This window comes from Trachurus trachurus (assembly GCF_905171665.1).
Source record: "Trachurus trachurus genome assembly, chromosome: 13".
Classification (NCBI taxonomy): domain Eukaryota; kingdom Metazoa; phylum Chordata; class Actinopteri; order Carangiformes; family Carangidae; genus Trachurus; species Trachurus trachurus.
The window spans coordinates 10383819-10403545 of NC_139892.1; the positions used below are offsets into that span (position 1 = coordinate 10383819).

A 19727-nucleotide genomic window follows, 5' to 3' on the forward strand; every position below is an offset into this window, starting at 1 on the left:
CTTACCATCGATGACGGGCTCTGTGCGATGCTTAAAGGGTTTTCACCGTTGATTAAAATGCGCACGAAAAACAACAACAACAACAGGAGCAGCAACAACTACGTGCTTCATAGAAAACTAAATTACTGGACGAGATGCTCAGTTGGCAGCTGTCATTTGGATCAAGAACGACATTTTTTAATCAATAAATAAAAACGGTTCAGCTAGCATCACTCGAGTCCAAAAAGTTCTTCTCCGTGAACAAAGAGAGCCTTCTAGCTTTACACATAGGTCCCACCTTAAGAAGGAGCATGCCTCCTTTAACAAGCAGCACAACTTTACTCATTTCAAACCCTATTTTAGAAAAACAGGTCCTGTTCACCAACTGTGTCTACTAGATAATAAAAGTACACCCAGCTTAAAGGACAAGTCCAGGTAAAATCAACCTGGGGCTCTAGTTTCCTAATATTTTAGGTCTAAACGAATGAATCTGAAGATTTTCTTTTTAATGTCTCCTGTTATGCAGTAGCTCTGTCTGTCCTCGCAGCGCCACAGCAGCGTGTAATGGGAGCGGACGGATCTTAGACTCGCGGGACGTTGTATTACAGCTCTGTTTACAAACATGTCGTCTTTTCTTGAAGTATACAAATCCCTCTGTGTATGTTTGAACAGCCATCTGACGTCGTCTGTGAAAACGTGTATGTGTATGCATGTGTATGTGGGTATTTATGTATGTATATGTGGATATGTGTAGATATATTTATGTATGTATAATTTCTGTACTAGGTGTTGTATATGCAAATTATATTCATGTTTTTGTAACATAGGACAGGTTTAGGTAGTTATTCATTATTTAATAAGAGAGGGAGGGAGTTTATACGTTTTACTTCTTCTCACTCCTTTTTGAATATGTATTTCTATATCTCATGTTTAAATATTTTGTCTAATTCTCTTTTTTTTATTTCCTTTTTCATATTCGAAATAAACATTTCAATCAATCAAAATCAATCAATCAAACATTGCAGTTTTGTGGGATGTAAACAGCCTAAACAGCGTAAGATCGGTCTGCTCCAATTATACGCTGCTGTGGCACAACTACTGCGTAACAGGAGACATCAAAAAGAAATTCATCATCAAACTTCATTCTTTTAGACCTAAATTATTAGGAAACTATAGCCTCAGTTTGAATTTGCCTGGAGTTGTCCTTTAAAGAACTGAGCAGAGGGGAGATGACACTAATGAGGCTGGAATAACAACATGAATAACACAAAAAAAACACAAATAAACATGGCCTCTATTGGAGAGAAAGATAAATCTTTGACATGAACCTGTCACACGCCTGCTCTTTCCAGGTTTGTAGGAAGAAGTTGTTGTTTTGAATCAGAGTTTTACTGGCGAGGTGGAGGGATGTCACACCCACCGCCTCCGACCGACCGACCGCCACCTCACAAAAACGTCCTTCCCTTTCAAAGGAATAGTTCACTCAAAATTTAAATTTCACTCATTATCTACTCACCCTCATGTCGACTAAGGGCTGGGAGAAGTTTCAGAGTCCTCCGTGGCTTCTCTGAGCTACAGGGGGTCTCGGCGTAGCAGTGCATGTCCATATAACGGTTGCAAATGGATACCAACTGTCTTCGTAACAAAAAGACACACCAAAAAACATCCAAATACCTCCATGCTGCTCGTATGTAATGTCCGTCTTATATTGAAGCCCCGAAATGCGGAATTGTTCCGAAAAAAATAAAATAAGTCAAGTCAATATTTCAAGCTTGTTTGTAACGGAAGCTCCTCTTCCTGGTCCGTCCAAATCTCGCGAGATTTGCGCCGGCGTCAGTGCGATTACTGACACCGGCCCAAATCGCGCGAGGCCGAGACCCCTGTAACTCAGAGAAGCCACGGAGGACTCTAAAACTTCTCCCAGCCCTTAGTCGACATGAGGGTGAGTAGTAGATAATGAGTGAAATTTGAATTTTGAGTGAACTATTCTTTTAAGAAGGTGCACGACCTTCACCTGAAGTAAGCACTTTATTCAGCTGTGTGTGTGTGTGTGCGTGTGAGCGAGTGAGAAACAGAGGGTTGTGCTTGGTTGTGCCCCCTCATTTATGGGTGCGTCTGTGTGTGTGTTTGTGTGTGTGTGTTTTGTGCGTATACAGCTTGGAGCAGGCGTGTCCCCTCACCGGGTGTGTATGTCGAGGGCCCAGCCCCCCCTCTGGCGGGGGCCCTGGGGCCGCTGTGACTCTGCCGAGGGCTCGCCATGCGATGTGCTCGTGAGCGCGTGCGTCGTGTGCCGCTTGGAGCGGTTCGCCAGGTACCTGGGCCGCAGGGAGGGGGGGAGGACGGGGGGGTGAGGGTGGGAGACAGGAAGCGCTGGTCAGCTCTCTGTCCTCATTGGCTAATGGAGACGGGGGGGTGGGGCGGTTAGCCCACCCCTTCCCACCTCGGCCAATGGGTGCCATCAATCATATCATCTTAGCCAATCAGAAAAAAAAAACAAAAAGTAAAAAGTTACACCACAGATGGATGTTAAAGCTTATTATGGGTGTCCCACAGCCCCCAGCTTCCAATTGGAGGACTGGACTGGTTGCCATTTGTCATCACTGGTTTTGCAAAAAGCTTCAGAGTTAGCAAAGCTGTGTGAGAAAGAGTGAGAAAGTCGGGGAGGATAATTTTGGCACTTACTGAAATGAGAGAGGAAAAAGTAGTTCTTGGCCAAAGGAGTTTGAGCGATAGGAGGGCGGGGTTTGGCAGACTCAAGTTTGGAATTGTGGCAGAAGGCACTTGCTTGCGCGATGGAGAGAGAGAGGAGGAGAAATGGGAAAAGCACCACAGCACAGTGGCCACCTCCCGTGGGAAAAAAAAAAAAAAAAAAAGCAGAGCAGCCTCGAGGCACTCACTCCCAGCAACCCAGGACACCAGCGAAGTCTACAGAGGCTGCTGTCTGAACGGGACCAGCTGGGAAAACCCCTAACCTGGACGTCCGAGTCCAAACTCCCACCTGATCTTTGACAAACCATTTATAAATTCCTGCATAAACATGGTCCAGTGTGCAGAGCTTTAGTTTTTAAAGGGATATTCCAACATTTTGGCACCCATTGCCATAATCCCTATAGTCATAGCAGTAGGTTCGTTACCTTTAATTGTCGGCGCAAGCTGTTTTTAGAACGGCGGAGCAGAGCGGTGAGCTGTTCAGAGCTCACCGCTCAACTCCAAAACACTCTGGTGGACAAGTTGTGACCTGCACATTCACCACGCTATGAGATAATAACAGAACATTACGTTGTTTTACAGGTAAATACAGAGACTGCTTGCCGTAAAACTGCCCCCGACAGGAACGCGCATCAGCAGTTTTGCATGAATTTACCTCTAAAACAACTCTGTCTGGTAACGTTCTGTTATTATCTCATAGCGTGGTGAATGTGCAGGTTACAACTTGTCCACCAGAGCGTTTTGGAGTTGTTGGATTGTGTATTTGATGAGTTTGATGAGGGAAATCAAGAAATCCCATGAGCCTCCGTAGCAAAGCTCTGAGCAGCTCGCCGCTCTGCTCCGCCGTTCTAAAAATAGCTTGCACCGACAATTACAGGTAACAAACCTACTGCTATGACTATAGGGATTATGGCAATGGGCCAATTTGCCAAAATGTTGAACTATCCCTTTAAATATGTTGGTTCAAATCATCTGAGTATGTCACTGGCCAGTCAAAGGTTTGTTTACATAGTGTTGTGTGCACTGAGGGGCTAAATGTTTAACTCAATGTCCATTAAGAAACCTATCGATCTACTGTCACAGGCTACGGGCGCCTCCGCAGCATCCAGTTCAGGCAGCGCCACTGTGTTTAGTGCATCCCACCACCGAAAACTGTCACCGTGGGTTACCTCTGTACCGCCTCTTGGTCTGGCTCTCCGTCCGAACCCTCCTCATCCACCGGAGCTACTGCAGGGATAGGGTGCTGAGAGAGGCAAAGAGTTCACTGATCAGCTCTCCGACGTCTTTCACATGATGGGGAACGTTTTTGTTTTTTATACAGTATATATGTACATAACAGAGGACCGGATCCTCTGCGATGAAAACACCCATACTCACCGGGCTGGCGACAAGTGGCGAGGGCCCCCGGGGTCTCTTGAGGAGCTGAGCGTGTAGTTGGATGTTGGCCCCGCCATCGGAAGCTCTTCGCCCCAGAGGGCCCATGCCGTTGAGCAGTTGCAGAGTCGGAGGCTGCAGCAACGACTGCTCCTGTTAAGGGTCGGCAAACACAAAGAGGTCAGATCGGAGCAGGAAACAAACACACAAACAAAAAAAAAACAATAGAATGAATCGCCTTGTTGTTTACAACTACTTCCGAGTAGAAAACCAGCATGTAATTTGAATGAGAACAATAGTAACTAACAAGAGTTTATCCATATATATCATGTTTTTCACGCCACTATCACCATTTCTGAAATGATTGAGTAAACATTACTATTTCTGTGTGCATGAGCAAAGTTTTGTGTTGCTATGTGTAGTATTTATTCAGTTTTGGGGGAATCACGGGGTCTAGAAAGCATCAGTGGCTCAGCTGACAGGGACAGCTAACAGTAGCTAAGCTAACTGCAGCAGCAAAGCTAATATCCGGACGTCAACTGACACTCTCCCGTTGTCAGACACGACATGAAACTACTCCAGTTAGCTCAGTCATGTTGTAACTAAGATATCCGCTGGAGAAAATATTTTTTCATGGACCATTTGAGTCACTGAGTTAATAAAGTTAAACAGGTAATGGTTAGCCCGGCTAATCTATGATAACCATGACTAATTACAAAAAGTGCACACAGAAATAGTAATGTTTGTCCTATCATTGGTCATCAGATTACTCTAAACGGATGTGAAAAATTAGATATATATATATATATATATAACGAAACTCTCGTCCATCACTTTTGTTCTCATGCTGGTTTTCTACCCGAAGTATGTGTAAACAACAAGGCGATTCGTTCTATAAAGTTCATATTTAGATCCAACTATTTAATTGTCAACTGAACAACTGGGCGTACCTTGTACTCCAGCTGCTGCGTGGGCTGCAGGCTCTGCGTGGGCATGAGAGTGTGCATTTGGCCCATGGTCGGGGCCAGTGGGGGGAAAGGAGGCTGGGGCGCTGCACCGCGTGCAAATCCAGGTGGCAGTTTCTGGAGGTCCTCCTGCATCTCCGTCCTGGGGTGGAGAGAGGGGGAGACAACAACAGTCAGCAATGCTAGGACTTTCTTTTTATTTGTTCGAGCCAAGGTAATTTCACGACACAACTCGTATTGTGTTGTGTTGTTATTATCTCATAGCGTGGTGAATGTGCAGGTCACAACTTGTCCACCAGAGCGTTTTGGAGTTGTTGGATTGTGTATTTGATGAGGGAAACCAAAAAATCCCATGATCCTCCGTAGCGTAGCTCTGAGCAGCTCGCGACTCTGCTCCACTGTTCTAAAAATAGCTTGCACCGACAATTAAAGGTAAAACAAACCTACTGCTATGACTATAGGAATTATGGCAATGGGCCAATTTGCCAAAATGTTGAACTATCCCTTTAACACTGAACATAGCAAAACACAACACTTTCTTATTCCATGGTTGGAAAGGAGCAGGGGGAAGATACAATTTATATTGCCTGCCCCTCACAATACTTAATTATTCTGAAATAATCTGAGCAACAGTCTTACAATAAAGTAAACAAAACATAACAAAGTTTCAATCTGACCTTTTTGCAATAATAAAAAAGAGTTTGTGAGTCATTAATTACCTTTGTCATAATATCTGATGGTTAATTCTTTTAACATTTTCTTGAATAGGCGTATATCTGTACAGGTCTTCAAATCATTACATTGAGAATTTCACAATTTGACTCCAGCTACAGAGATGCACATCTGCTTTAAAGTCGTCCGTGCAAACTGGTGCTCTAACACTGGTTTGGGTTAGATTAGTTAAATGCACCTTAAATAACCCTGCACTCCTCGATCCCTGTACCAACAAACTGACAGCCAGCTGGTTTCAGCCATTTATCTGTTTGCTCATCTCGTACTCTCTGTGCTCACGGCCGACAGAAAAGTACCAGTGTGACTTCTTCATACACACAAGACAAACACCTGACTGTCACATGGTTTTCACAAACACTTCCCTGACAGCGATAGTTAGCTGATAGTTACAGATTTATTTTTATTACTAATGATGAAACTGCAGTAACAACGGAAACAACACCTCATGTTTGTGTGTTTACCTTTGGTCTGGTACCCCCACAGTGTGCCGCCTCATCGACAGGTAGCGAGCCATGGCCTCGGGAGACGGCTCCTCGCCTTCATCACTGTCCAGTGCCATGCTGCCGTCCGGCTACACAACAAATACACGCACATGTATATGGTCATTAAAGACGACAGAATGCATTAGTATGTAATGCAGGCAGTGTATCAAAGGAGAACATGTTTTTTTTTGTATTCATATTTTGGATTTTGGATATAATATAATAATAAAATGTAATATTTCCGCTATATACATTTAGTTGCGGCGGCCACCACATCCTAATCGGGTCAGAGCAGATGCACAATAATAATCTAAAAGTTACCGTGACTTCCTCAAGTGTCTGGAGCTCGGTTTATCATTGAACAACGTCAACGACATTTTTATAGCCCATAAGTTTAACCCCACATGTCTGTTTCTGTTTATAAATCTCCTCTCTTCAGTGCTGACGTTCTCACGACACGCTGGTCTGTTGACGATATCACGTGGTGGCAGTGGCAAACAAAGCTGTACGTTAAATAGAGAGCCTAAGCGGAAGCAGGAAGTAACGTCGCCACGGGACCTCAACTCAGAAAAAATCTCCATGTAAGTGAACGGGAGTCAAAATTTTATTTCGTGATCCGACTGAATTGTGTCATGAGAAAAATATATGACGTTAACCTATCTAAAACATTGCGTTTCATGCAGAGAAATCAACAGTTTGTTATAAAACTATTATACAGAAAAATCCGTAAAGCAGAAAAGACTACAGGTGGCGTAGGTGACGTCACCACATGGCGCCCTTTCCCATGTCAGCTACTCCACTTCCTGTTACCGTAGTCCGTAGAGCGGTCGTCACACAAAATAAATTCTACCGTTGCCGTTTTACTGCTCATTTTTTGGCATGAAACGCAATGTTTTAAAAAGGTTAAGGTCGACAGGGAGGGGTCTGTCATTTCTTTTTATTTCCATAATGATTTTCTATTTAATGTACCCACATGCCCACATTGTGCAGTTTTTTTTCCTCCTCTTTTCTGTCATGTATGAGCACTTCTGTGTGTTTTGTGTTTTGAGAAAATGCTATAAAAATATTTGTCAAAAAAAAAAAAAAAGGTTAAAGCAGATATCAGCTTCACGGCCGTTTCGGCTAATGCTGCGTTCAAGGCAGGCTTTTGAAACCGTAAGTTACAGCTTCAAGTCACAACTACGACTTGGTAGCGTTCCAGGTAACCCGTAGCTCGTGTTTTTACCATCCTGTTGTCTGTGAAAGTTCCCTATAACAGCCACTCGTAACTTCCGACCCGTGAACTCGTACCAGATCGAACTGGTATGACTTCACAGGAAGGAAAAACACAAAGTACGAGTTTCTTTGAACGCACCATGAGTTAGCAGCCCCCGCCCTTGTCAGGCATCAATTGGTCCTCGTGCTACGTCACCACATTCACGCGCATCCCTTGGCTGCACACACAGCCCTTCATGCCGTTCTCTCTCCTCATTGGATAACACTTGTATCCCACAAGGAAAATTTTCTCCTCGGGTTACAGCAGAGCAGAGTGACGGAGAGACTCGTGTTTAGGCTGAAATACTTCATGTAAGTGATTGCTGACGGAAAATAGGACTATTTAGGACTTATATTAACAAAAACATTCCACTGATATCTGCTTTAAGGTCATATATTTTTCCCATGACACAATTCAATCGGATCACCAAATAAAATGTTTGACTCTGATTCACTTACATGGACTTTTTTCCAAATTGAGGTCCCATAGCGAGCTTCACTTCCGCTTCCGCTTAGGCTCTCTATTATCCGACATGTTTTCTTATTTCTCTGGTATGTTTGTGTGTAACACTGTAATACATATAACACTATGATATAATAGTTTTAGATCTGCGCTTCAAACTCTAGGTCTCCTCTAAAATCCCTGCTGCAGTGATCAGATGTGTTCCCGTGTTGTGTCTTCACAGTTTGTGAGTCATTTTGTGTAAACGCATGTGTGACGACGGGCCGTGTGTCTGGTCGGTTCCACAGCCGGCGACTACAAACATGCAAGTCATCGAATAAATGAAGCCAAGATCTTATTGTGATGACTGATTTATGCTGGAAAGAAGTGCTGCAGATTAGTTTTTTTTTTCTTAAAGCAGAAGTAAGCGGAATGTTTGTGTTAATGTAAGTCTTAAATAATTATATCTTCCGACAGCAATCACTTACATAGAGTGTTTAGTCTGAGGGTGTATTCACACCTGCAGTGTTAGTGCGCACTAAATCTGGTGCGCACTAAATTTGGTCCAGTTTGGGTCAGTGTGAAAGCAAATCGCACTCTAATGCGCACAAAAACTAGTGCGGCCTGAGGAGGTGGTCTCGGTTCGGCTCCAGCCGAACTCTGGTGCGCACTAGTTTAGGTGTGAAAGCAACCGCACTCTGGTGCGACCCAACTGCCAGGCGAACTCAACAAGTTTGAGCTAAAAGGGCTCCCGTAGTCGCTGACAACGGGTTAACGCAGCGGGGAGACCGCCCGGTGCTCCGGTGCTGCGGAGCTCTGTCCCCACAAACGAAGCAGCAGCAGCGGGGCAGCCGGTCGGTGTGTGTCCGCTGAGTCCGCTCAGGTCGGCGGGTCCGTCCCTCGGGTCCGCGGAGCAGCTGATTACCGAGCAGCGGAGGTCCGTGTTTAACGTTTAACCGGGAACTAACGGGACCGAGCTGGGTGAACGCAACCGGAAACCAGCCGGAAGTACCAAACAGAGTTATACTGCAAACAATATAGAAATAAATGACCAGAGCTACTAACAACCGGCCCTACTGGAGTCTCCATCATTAAAGTTTTATCAATCAGCGCTTCCAGATTCCAACTGGTAGTCATGGAGACGTGACGTTCTCCAAGTTTGGTCCCGAGTGACAAAAAGCAGGTGTGAACGCAACTGCACTAACTGAAAAATGAAACAATGTATCATTTTAACATTTGGTGCGCACTAAACAGGTGTGAATACACCCTGAAACACGGGTCTGTCAGTCACTCTGCTCTGCTGTAAGCCGAGGAGAAAACTTTCCTTGTATCCTACAACCTTTATCCAATGAGGAGAGAGAACGGCATAAAGGGGCGGTCCTCTCTGTGTGTGCAGCCAAGGGATGCGCGTGAATGTGGTGACGTAGGGACGAGGGCGGGGACTGCTAACTCCATCGGCTGACAGGAAGTTAGCCAAAACGACCGGATCGCTTACTTCTGCTTTAACTAATACCAGAGGAAAGTTTTAGGTAAAGTCAATAGTTGTGATTTCAACTTTAACGAACTAATTAATTGATCCTAGCTTTCTGATCGGGCGAGATCGCTGGTTCGACGAGCTGCCAGGCTGACGCAACCGGCAGGTGGACGCCGCCATCGTCGACTCACCTCAACGATCTGGTTCTCTGGGTTGATGAGCTGGACGTGGGGAACGGTCATGCTAACAGGATTACCCTGTGGATCTGTCTGCTGGGCACGCACACACATGGACAGAGAGAGACACACACACAAACACGGGTCAAACAGGTCATGTGAGGATTGCACTGATTTTCTACCAATCTCCTTAGTGCAGCGGGGATTGGCAGATGTGGGTTAATGCCAATCAACTCCATTCAGTGCACAGACAAGATGACTACTGTAGGTTCGGCTGATCAAACAGTCACATGAAACCTCCTCCTCCTCTCTTCAGTGGAGAGCATCAAAGAAAAAAGCCAAATGCACAAAGAGAGCGAAGAAAATCGGTCCAAAAAGGCACCTTCAATGAATCCACTGTTCTTTAAAACTTTCACAAATCGACCTGTACAATTTTTTTATTATCATTATAGGAGCTCTACTTATCAATACGGCAGCATGAGAGCTTGAAAATAAAAAGTGGGCGTTTTGATTTAAAAGTGCCACATCATTTGTGATCTGAAAGACCACAAACAAACCAGCTGAACTGGGAACTACATGACGCTTATAAGAATTTTCACCTTGGCAGAAAGTGAAAGCTGATGTAACCTTTTATATCTGACACCTAACCCACATACTGAAAGCTACGGAGAAAGCAATACAGCACTGCGGGTAAACCCTGCTCTCTGGATTACACAAACAGAAGCCATGTGACCTCAAATGAGAGTTGAAAATTACGACTAAGAGCTCACAATAAACTAAAACTATAGATGAAAACTAAAGCTATAACGAGCTGTGAGTGGCTCAAATTAAGCTGTATCCCATTTGCAAGAGATGAACACAACACAACACAGAATTTAAAAAAACAATAGCAAATGTCATCATGCCTGTGAGTGAAGCCCTAAGCCTATTAGTGCAAACTTCTGTCGTCACAGAGGTGGTTCCCAGCTGGAGGAGAGCAACCGCAGCGCCTGACTCAGAAAACTGCAGCCGCCTCTGTCTACTCCTGTGGGTTTTTCTTTTTGGCTTTTTATTTTTACAGGTCACGTGACGTTGTCGTTCTGCGGCACTGGTAAAAAAATTTCCAACCATCCGTTTTTGCATTGTTTTAAACTGTTGAGCGTCACATGACGTTGAGCGAGCCTACTGCTGCATGGGTGCAACCTGTGGGTGTGACATAACTCATCAGTGCAAGTGGGAAGAAGAAGATCTCCCTTGTAGGTGTGTGCTAAAAACCAAATAAAGTGTGTGTGTGAGTGTGTGTTTAATCACAGAAATGACTGCATTGCAAAAATACATGTCATAGCAAAAAAAAAAAGTGACACCAGTGACAAGGACAAAACCAGTGTCCCACCCACTGTGATCCACTATGAAACTGACTTGTACAGGAAAAAATAAAATCCACACAACTCAAACAGATGAAACATATGATTCATCAGTAAACTTCAGGGAGTGTTGAGACAATGCTGTGACTCACTGTGGCACTAGTGAGTGTGGTTACAGTCACACAGGAAAAAAAAAAAAGACAAAGTCTCCTCCGCACTACTATCAAACTGTGTCAAAGCGGGACACGTCAGCTTTATCATATAATACAAAATAAAATAAAAAAACAACCAAAGAACGGTGACTCACCTGTACAGCATTAAGGGGATAGGTAATGGGGCGCGGCGTGGGCTGAGCAACACGCAGGGTCTTGTGTTTCTTGAGGCGGTCAGCCAGTAGACTGTAGATGGCACTGTAGTGATCATATGCATCGGTTTGTAGGGACTGCGGGGGGGAGAAAGAAAAGAAAAGAGGATATTAGATATTATATATTATTAGATAGATTACATATTTAAAAACCAGCACTTTATAACAGATGCACTTTAACGAATCTTAACAGCGCTGCTATACGACACCTTTGTTGATTAAATGCACTTAAACTTTACTACTACTCCTTGCTCCTTTTGACTGAAGCTACTGTGTGATATATTGTATATATTGTATATATTGTGATATGGTATTTGTACCATGTTATGCTTTGTTCTTGTTCTCGTCCTTGTCTAATGTTGTTAAACTGTGGGACTGCAGATGGAAATTACGGTAGCCTTAGAGCTAAATCTGGTGTATTGTATGTTCATGAATATGCAGAGTCCCGTTACAAATAAACAAATAAATGAAGTGAAAATTAAACTAATTCTTTGACGTGACTTTCTGACAAAAAAAAGGAGGAAAGGTGTCGCGCCGTGTCCCAACCTGAAGTGTGCGCTCTCGGTCCAGGCCCATCTCTGACATGGCTATCAGCACCTGCTCGTTGATGAGCTCCGTGTCTCGCTCCGTCTTCACCTGCTCACACTCTGCTATCAACTGGATAGGGAGAGGAAACGAGGAGAAGAAGGAGAAGAGGAAGAGATGAGGAGTGGGTGGTAGCGGCAAACTGTCGTGTGAAATTAGACACAACATGTTAATGAGTGAGCTTTAGGGGTGCTGGTAGGTGGACAGAGCTCCAGTCTTTGAGCTAAGCTAACTGCAGGCTGCTTGTCACCTCGCATCTTATTTTGCGAGGAATAATATTTTGTAAATGTAACATGTGAGTCATTTTTGTACTCTATGTAAAGCAAAACAAAAAAAATATACAGCAGACAGACAGAACTGGAGCGATTAATCAATTAAAAACACTGAAAGGGTATACAGATATCTTCAATTAAGACACTTTTATGAGACAGAAGTTAAGAAGGAAATCTGATTGGAAGGGAATGATGTGATTGAGGTGTTGACGGGTGCATTTAAGCAAACTCCTTCGAGAATTGTCTCCAAAGTGTACAAAGGTTTATCGAAGCAACAGGGAAGAAATACAGTGTATATAAAAGTGAAATGGGAAAAACAATTCAATATTGAGTTGTTTGGGAGTGATTGGCTGTCCATATTTAAGACCCAACATACAGTACATCTATAAGCTCTTAAAATATATAAATATATATATATATATATATATATATATATTTTTTTTTTTTTTTTTTTTTTACATGTTTTTTATTACACCAAAAATTTTAAATAAACAATTAGGCCAACAACAATATTGTTGGGAGAAATTGTGGGCAACTGAATGCCAACCATTCTCATATTTTTTGGTCATGTATGAAAATACAGTCATTTTGGGGGGGGGGGTTTTAAGAGCCATGGGTGAAATTTTTGGATATATTATTCCTAATGATCCTCGGTATGCATATCTAGGACAGAGCTGTATGCTGTAAGATGGACAAAATGGCAACTTTATGTGACAAGTTGTGTGTATTCCCCTTGTGTTATTGTATTTCCCGTATCTGTTTTTATTGATTGGAAAAAAAAAAGTAAAAAAAAAAAAAAAAAAAAAAAAAAAAGGGAAAATTGGGCATCTTTTCTTTAGGTAAGTGTTCAGTGCATCGATCTGAGTGAGGATGCTTGAGGAGGAGGGTCTCACCCTGTCAAAGTCTGGGTCGGGGTCTCCTTGTCTCATCCACTTGTTCTTACAAATCTGCTCCATGGTCAACCGTCTGCTGGGCTCCAGGACCAACATGTGTCTGATCAAGTACTCACAGTCTGCGGTTCACAGACACAAAACAAAACAAAACATACACATGTGTTCATACGACTTGAAACATTAACAGTTTGGAAAACAGCATTTTATTTTCCCCGCTTTGCTTCCCTCCCTTTTTCTTTCCTTCTCTTCTTCATTATGGTACTCCTGTCCACTTCATAATGAAAACATACTGCAGTTTGTCTGCATTTCAAAAGGTCGCTTCCACTCAACATCTTTTAATGATACTTGCCTCTTCTAGACTCAAATGCAAGCTTTAAAAGAAAAAAAAGTACCAAATGACAGAAACGACTACAGAGAACAATTGTTGCTACTGGTTACAACTTATCCTCATCTCATTTGATGTCAAAACTAAAAACCTCAACATTTAACCCACTGCACTGTTTCTCTACTTGGTCACTCGACTGTGTAATTTCTTTTTGCAGGAGTGGTTTCAATTATTGATTCCTTCTTATTTTTCTCCTCCCAAAGTGAAATCTTGACGCTTTTGGAATCAAATATATATATTTAAAAAAATTCAAGCAACAACACATTACAGTCTTTTTTCTTTCAGACAGAGGGAGTCAGAGCTGTCTCACCTGTGGACATAAAGAAGGGGATACGAAACTTTCCGCTGAGGACGCGTGCCCGCAGGTTTTGTAGAGTGCTGCCGTCGAAAGGCAGGGCGCCACACACCAACACGTACAACACCACACCTAAGCTCTGTAGGAGAAACAGGAAACAAAAAACTATGAGTTCATGGGTTTGTATACAGAGGTGAGCTCATTCAGGATTCCTCCTCCTTTATTTCCTCCTTTCTATCTGGAAATGTTCAGCCATGGCCACGCTGCATACCTAACAGTCTACTCACTAGGGCTGGGACGAACGACACACTTTTCTCCCGATTCGATTCTTCTACGATTTTTTGGATGCCGATTGCGATTCTACAATATTACCGATTTTCTCATCGATTTTTAGTCTGCATTTTTAACACCAGTGGAAGAGTTGAATGACTATGATGTCTACAGACTATTCCAGGAACCATATTTCCCCCAAAAATACACATCACATATAAGTCAATTTTTAAGATTTATTCAGCAGCAAATATATATGTTTACTCTCTTTTCAAAAGCCTGGACTGCATAAAAGAGGCAAAAATAAAAGTATAGAAATAACAGGCTTCTGAAACCTTTCTGACAAAATGAGATACCGACTGAGGTAAACTGCTACATTTTAACATTTATCTGCACACAAATACTGTAGGAGCCTATAAATTAACATACTCCATTATAAAGTGAACTTAAACCCTTTTCAAAACCTGGACTCTCTGTATGTAAAGCAGGCGGACAAATGCACATTGCATAATATTTAAAAAATAAAAAAAAATAGATTTTTGAAAATAAAAAACGTCCAAAAAAATCATTGCAATACTTATGTGAATCGATTTTTTTCTCCCTCCCCTACTACTCACCCATATATCTACTTTCGGTCCGTCGTACTCCTTGCCCTCGAAGAGCTCTGGCGCGGCGTAGGGAGGGCTGCCGCACCACGTCTTCAACAGCTGGCCTCGAGAAAACAGGTTGCTGAAGCCAAAATCTGACCCAGAGAGAGAGAGAGAGGATTTAGTTTATTTAATCTTATCACTTTCCTCAACAGCGTAAATGAGGAAATTTAATCAAGCTAGGAAAAATTCTCCAACGACACATGCTGACACTTGCCTGCATCCTCTCCACCAAGAAAGCTTTAACGCACTAAATTAAGTGTAAATACACACAGAGACACACCTGCAATTTTGATGTTGAGGTTGTGGTCCAGGAGCAGATTCTCAGCCTTCAGGTCTCGGTGCACGATGTTACGACAGTGACAGAAATGGACGGCTGCCACGATCTGCTTGAACTTCTTTCTGGCGTCCTTTTCCGCCATTCGCCCGTGAGCAACCAGGTGGTCTACACACACACACAGAGACAAACACACAAACTACAGTCAAACTCATCAAATCCACAATCCAACAACTCCAAAACGAGGTAAATTCATGCAAAACCACTGATGCGCGTTCCGGTCTGGGGCAGTTTTTCGGCAAGCAGTCTCTGCATTTCCCTCAAAAACAACTCTGTCTGGTTACGTTCTGTTATTATCTCATAGCGTGGTGAATGTGCAGGTCACAACTTGTCCACCAGAGCGTTTTGGAGTTGTTGGATTGTGTATTTGATGAGTTTGATGAGGGAAACCAAGAAATCCCATGAGCCTCCGTAGCGTAGCTCTGAGCAGCTCACGGCTCTGCTCCGCCGATCTAAAAATAGCTTGCACCGACAATTAAAGGTAACGAACCTACTCTTAAAGGGTGAGTTTTTTTATTGTGGAAAAACAGAGAGACAGACCGTCAGAAAGAAGTAAAAAACAGCCAAAAAGTTTGAAATATGTTACAAGTCCTTTATTCTGAGCCTGTTTCTCTGTTTTTCCCCATTTTTGTCCTGAAGAACAACTTATTTCTCACATCTTTCAAATTGTTTGACCCAACTGCAGCACTCCCTACTAAGAAGCTTTTGTAGTTTTTTTATTGTGTTTTATTGTCAATTACACAGCCAGAGGTACTACAGGGCAGAGGCAGCTACAACAAATAAAAAAAAAGAAAAAGAAGAAGAAAAGGGGGGGAATCCACCACATTACAGTACATGTCTTACCGAATATCTCCCCACCGCTGGCGTACTCTGTGACCAGATAGATCATCCTCTCCGTCTCCATCACCTGAAGACAAAAACAAATGATGAAGACACACAAAAAAAAAGAAAAGAAAAAAAAAAGCATCTTGGACCCACAGACCCTCAGACGGACCAACATCTAGTGATGGGCGGTTCATCCGTTACGCAACAGCATGAGTAAGCATTGTTTGGCATACAAATAGTAGGTTTTATATAGAACAGGAAAAACTGCCTGTGTCGTGTTCAACATATGCATGTGGAAGGATTCGGACTTCGTGACGACGACGATGATGATTTTGTTGGGACTGGGTTTTTTTTAGCCAGGATGCCGGGAAAGTTAGTGTGGCAGCTGGAAAAGTCAGAGTGAGGAAAAGGAACAGGAAAAGTCTTTCTTCCCTTGAACTGAGTCTCACCGAGGTAAAAGGTTTTAGCGAGCTGTACACCGGTGAAAGTGGAAAAGAACTTTCCCCTGGTCGAAGAAGGGGTCGAATCGGTGGTTTAAAAAAAACAAAAAACAATGGTAGATAAAATCATCACGTGTTTGGTTTGTTCTTTTTTTTCCCTATTGGGTCGACACGAGTTCTCAGGTGTAAGATCAGAGCCGAGCCGAGCGCCCTGTCGGCTCCGTGGGCCGAGTGAGCGTGTATACCTGGTAGAGGCGGATGATGTGGGGGTGCTTCAGCAACTTCATGATTTGCACCTCTCTGAAGATCTTTTTCAGGTTCTCGTCGTCCAGCTGGGTCTTATCCACTATTTTTATAGCCACCTGGAGACACACAGAGAGAGAGAGAGGGAGAGAGATGAATGACGAGGGAGGGAGAGTGAAGGAAAAGGCGAGAGAGGGAGTGAAGAAACGAAAACAAGAGAGAATTCATCTTACAGACGGATCGTGAGTTATCTAAATACAGAGAATAAACACCTTCAACATTAACGGTTTTTAAATTACAGGCAACAATTCCAGGACACGGCCCCCATCGCCCCTCCGCTCCGACGCTGCTGTGATGACACAATAATCACAGAGGAGCAAAGAGCCAAGAAAATAATCAGCAAAGAAGGTAAGAGGAAGGTGTGAGTCTCACACACACACACACACACACTCGGCGTAACATGAGTCTGACCTGGCAAACAGCAAATCTATTTACCAAAAGAAATGCAACTGGAAAAACGACAATTAATCGCGGTATTAAACGCCACAATTAATTCATTGATCGTAAAGATTCCTAAATACCGTCACTTTACTACGAAAAAGATTCGTCTTAAAAGTAAAGGAAGATGCACAGATACTGGTCCATTTATCTAACGTAACACTGAATTGGTGGGAATTTAAATGTGAGCGTGTCATTTGTAATTTTAAAAAATGATTCAAATAAACTTAAAACAATTGGTATAGATGGCAATTAATGACCATTATATTTCAAACACTTCCCCTGGCGGATTAATAACTGGTCCTATATTTAGAGATTAGTAATGTAATTATATTTTGACTATATTTGATTTTACACATTCATAGTTTTGTGAAATGTATTAATGCATAATAATCATGATAATTGTAACACCGTAATTATTTCTCTGAAAATAATCGTACCAAGAAAATGTATAATCGTGCCATCCCTAAGACACGTGATTGTTTGCACTTTTTTTTTAAAGGATGAACGACGTTGCCATTGCCAACAACATATCGTGCTTTCTCTGGATTCCAGCGTGTTTGGGTAACCTGACCTCGGCCGTGACCTTCCACCGCCACAGCACGAACTCTTGCGTAACCGGCCGAGCCGCTCCTCGACAATGGCGCTGGGCGGCGGCGTGGACGGTGATGGTGTGTGACAGGAGCTTTGCTCTGCCACTTAGGAGCGGGCAGACGACTTTAATGACTTAATCAAGCGCGGCTAATGGGACTGCCCCCAAAACACGGCTCCTGCCAAAAATAGACGGAGCGAGTGCGGCCGATCTGTGTGAAAAAATGAAAAGCATGTGTCCTGCATCAACACACATACATTACACGCCACGCCATCCCTACTACTAGCTCCCCCTTTTTTCTTTCCCTGATATAGACATGAGGAAGAAGAAGAGGAGTCCAAGTGAAGCCCAACACGGCCGACTTCCTGTTGCAGACAGGAAGGGGAAGTGAGAAAGGGTAACGAGGGGTCCCGAGAGCTCCGAGCCACATTTATCAGTGGCATTAATCCAAATCTGTGTGTGTGTGTGTGTGTTTGTGTGTGTGTGCATGTGTGTAGTTTTTCCTCAGGAGTGCTGGACAGTTGTGGGTGAGGACACTGAGAGTTAATGTCTCCATTTACAAACATGTCAGTTCACTAAAGTTGTGGTTTTGTATTATCTGTTTTTGTGGATGAGTTCTTCATTTATAAAAAAGGTGATGATGTATCCTGTCTGTGTGTGTCTGTGTGTGTGCTTTTTTTTTCTTACACAACCTTCAACCTTGCCACACACAATGCTAATTTTACTGGATGTCCTCTGTCCCACTTTTCAGCTCGCTTGTTTACGACATTCAGGCGTTATCAAGATGAGAGAGGGGGGGCATCCCCCAGACCTCAGGGTAACATCTTTAAACGCAACAAATAAGGAGTGTTGTACTTTATTTAAATCTTAAAGGTAGAGTTGGAGAGCCTATTCTGGAGCAGTTTTTTTTTTTTTACTAAATTGCTTGAAATCCTCTGCACACTCCGATTGCAAACAATTCATTGAATACTTTTTCACAAAAATGAAAAAAGTCAGTTACCACCTGTGGGACGGATGATCCTGTAAAAACAGCATCCAATCATCTTGAACGCCACTCTCCCTGTCTCCCTCTTTTGCACATACCGCTCCTCCTGCACTAAACGCGTGCGTTAACGAGTTACGACGCAGAAAAGACAACAACATTGAAGTCTGAAGTCTGATGTGGCTCCAAGCTGGATGCTGGATGGTTTATAGTGATGTCAGGTGTTTTCTTTCACGTGAATGAGCCGCGAGAAAAAGCTGGAGGACAGTTAGCGATGCTGCGCAGTGACACACGACAGTATGTAGCGTAAAGATGCGTCTCTCACATTGGGATCATGACACCATTGCAGCTTCACCTTTGCAGCTTCACCTTGATGTGAACCCAACTCTGAACAAGTGTTGCATGTTCCTGCGAGAGAAGTCTGAGGAAAGGGGTTTTGACTTTTGACGTGTCTATTTTCAAAGTGTGGCCTGTTAGAACCGTTTTTCCAGGATCTCCAACCCGGCCTTTAAATAATGACTTTAATCCACTAGTATTTCTATTGCCGACAACTAGTATAGAGCAGTTATTTAGTGGACCAACATACCTACAACAACCCTACAGCTTTCCCTGATACCTGAAATATGCAAAAGAAGCTTTCAACTAAATTAGAGGTGCTTTAAAGAAGATCGATACAGTCGCCATGGACATGCAGATTATCATCACTTCTTCAATATCCAATAAAATGTGACATGTTTTTTTTTCTTTTTTTAAGCATGAGAAAAGGCCTTTGACATTTTGAATATAAATGTCATCACTTCATCACGTTATTGGCCATTTTCCATGAAACAGTGCGAGTGTCTTTTATGAAAGCGTGTCCTGTGAGGTCACAGCGACCTTGACCACTGAAACAAACATCTCATCAGATCATCCTTTTACTATAAAGTGGATATTTTGTGCGTCACGTTTGAAGAAATTCCCTCGAGGCGTTTGTTTCTGGGATATCGTATCATCCACAAGAACAAATGTCACCACCAGCGCTGACTGACTGAGGCATTAAAAACAACGACGACGACGACCTGCGTCATGTATGTTTAAGTGTATATGAGATATTTTAAGCTCTGGGAATCTATTCTTGGCTTTGGCAGTCGTCCAGTTTTGTTGATGTAATCACTCCCCTCTCTGCGTCT

General features: G+C 43.0%; 1 protein-coding gene across 2 annotated transcripts in view; it reads right to left on the minus strand.

The window, feature by feature from the left end:
- Nucleotides 1-19727, minus strand: part of sik3 (SIK family kinase 3) — a 49299-nt gene that overhangs the window by 17041 nt on the left and 12531 nt on the right. Inside the window, exons 2-15 of one of the 2 annotated variants that reach the window (XM_083985184.1) lie at nt 16489-16605; nt 15822-15885; nt 14925-15086; nt 14612-14736; nt 13740-13863; nt 13045-13163; nt 11841-11951; nt 11238-11372; nt 9603-9680; nt 6221-6330; nt 5013-5169; nt 4066-4215; nt 3858-3931; nt 2160-2294 (exon numbers count right to left, since the gene is read on the minus strand). In XM_083985184.1, the coding sequence (XP_083841310.1) occupies nt 2160-2294; nt 3858-3931; nt 4066-4215; nt 5013-5169; nt 6221-6330; nt 9603-9680; nt 11238-11372; nt 11841-11951; nt 13045-13163; nt 13740-13863; nt 14612-14736; nt 14925-15086; nt 15822-15885; nt 16489-16605 (1661 nt within the window). Of the gene's footprint in view, nt 1-2159; nt 2295-3857; nt 3932-4065; nt 4216-5012; nt 5170-6220; nt 6331-9602; nt 9684-11237; nt 11373-11840; nt 11952-13044; nt 13164-13739; nt 13864-14611; nt 14737-14924; nt 15087-15821; nt 15886-16488; nt 16606-19727 lie in introns of both variants that reach the window. The other variant, XM_083985183.1, reaches the window with a different exon arrangement.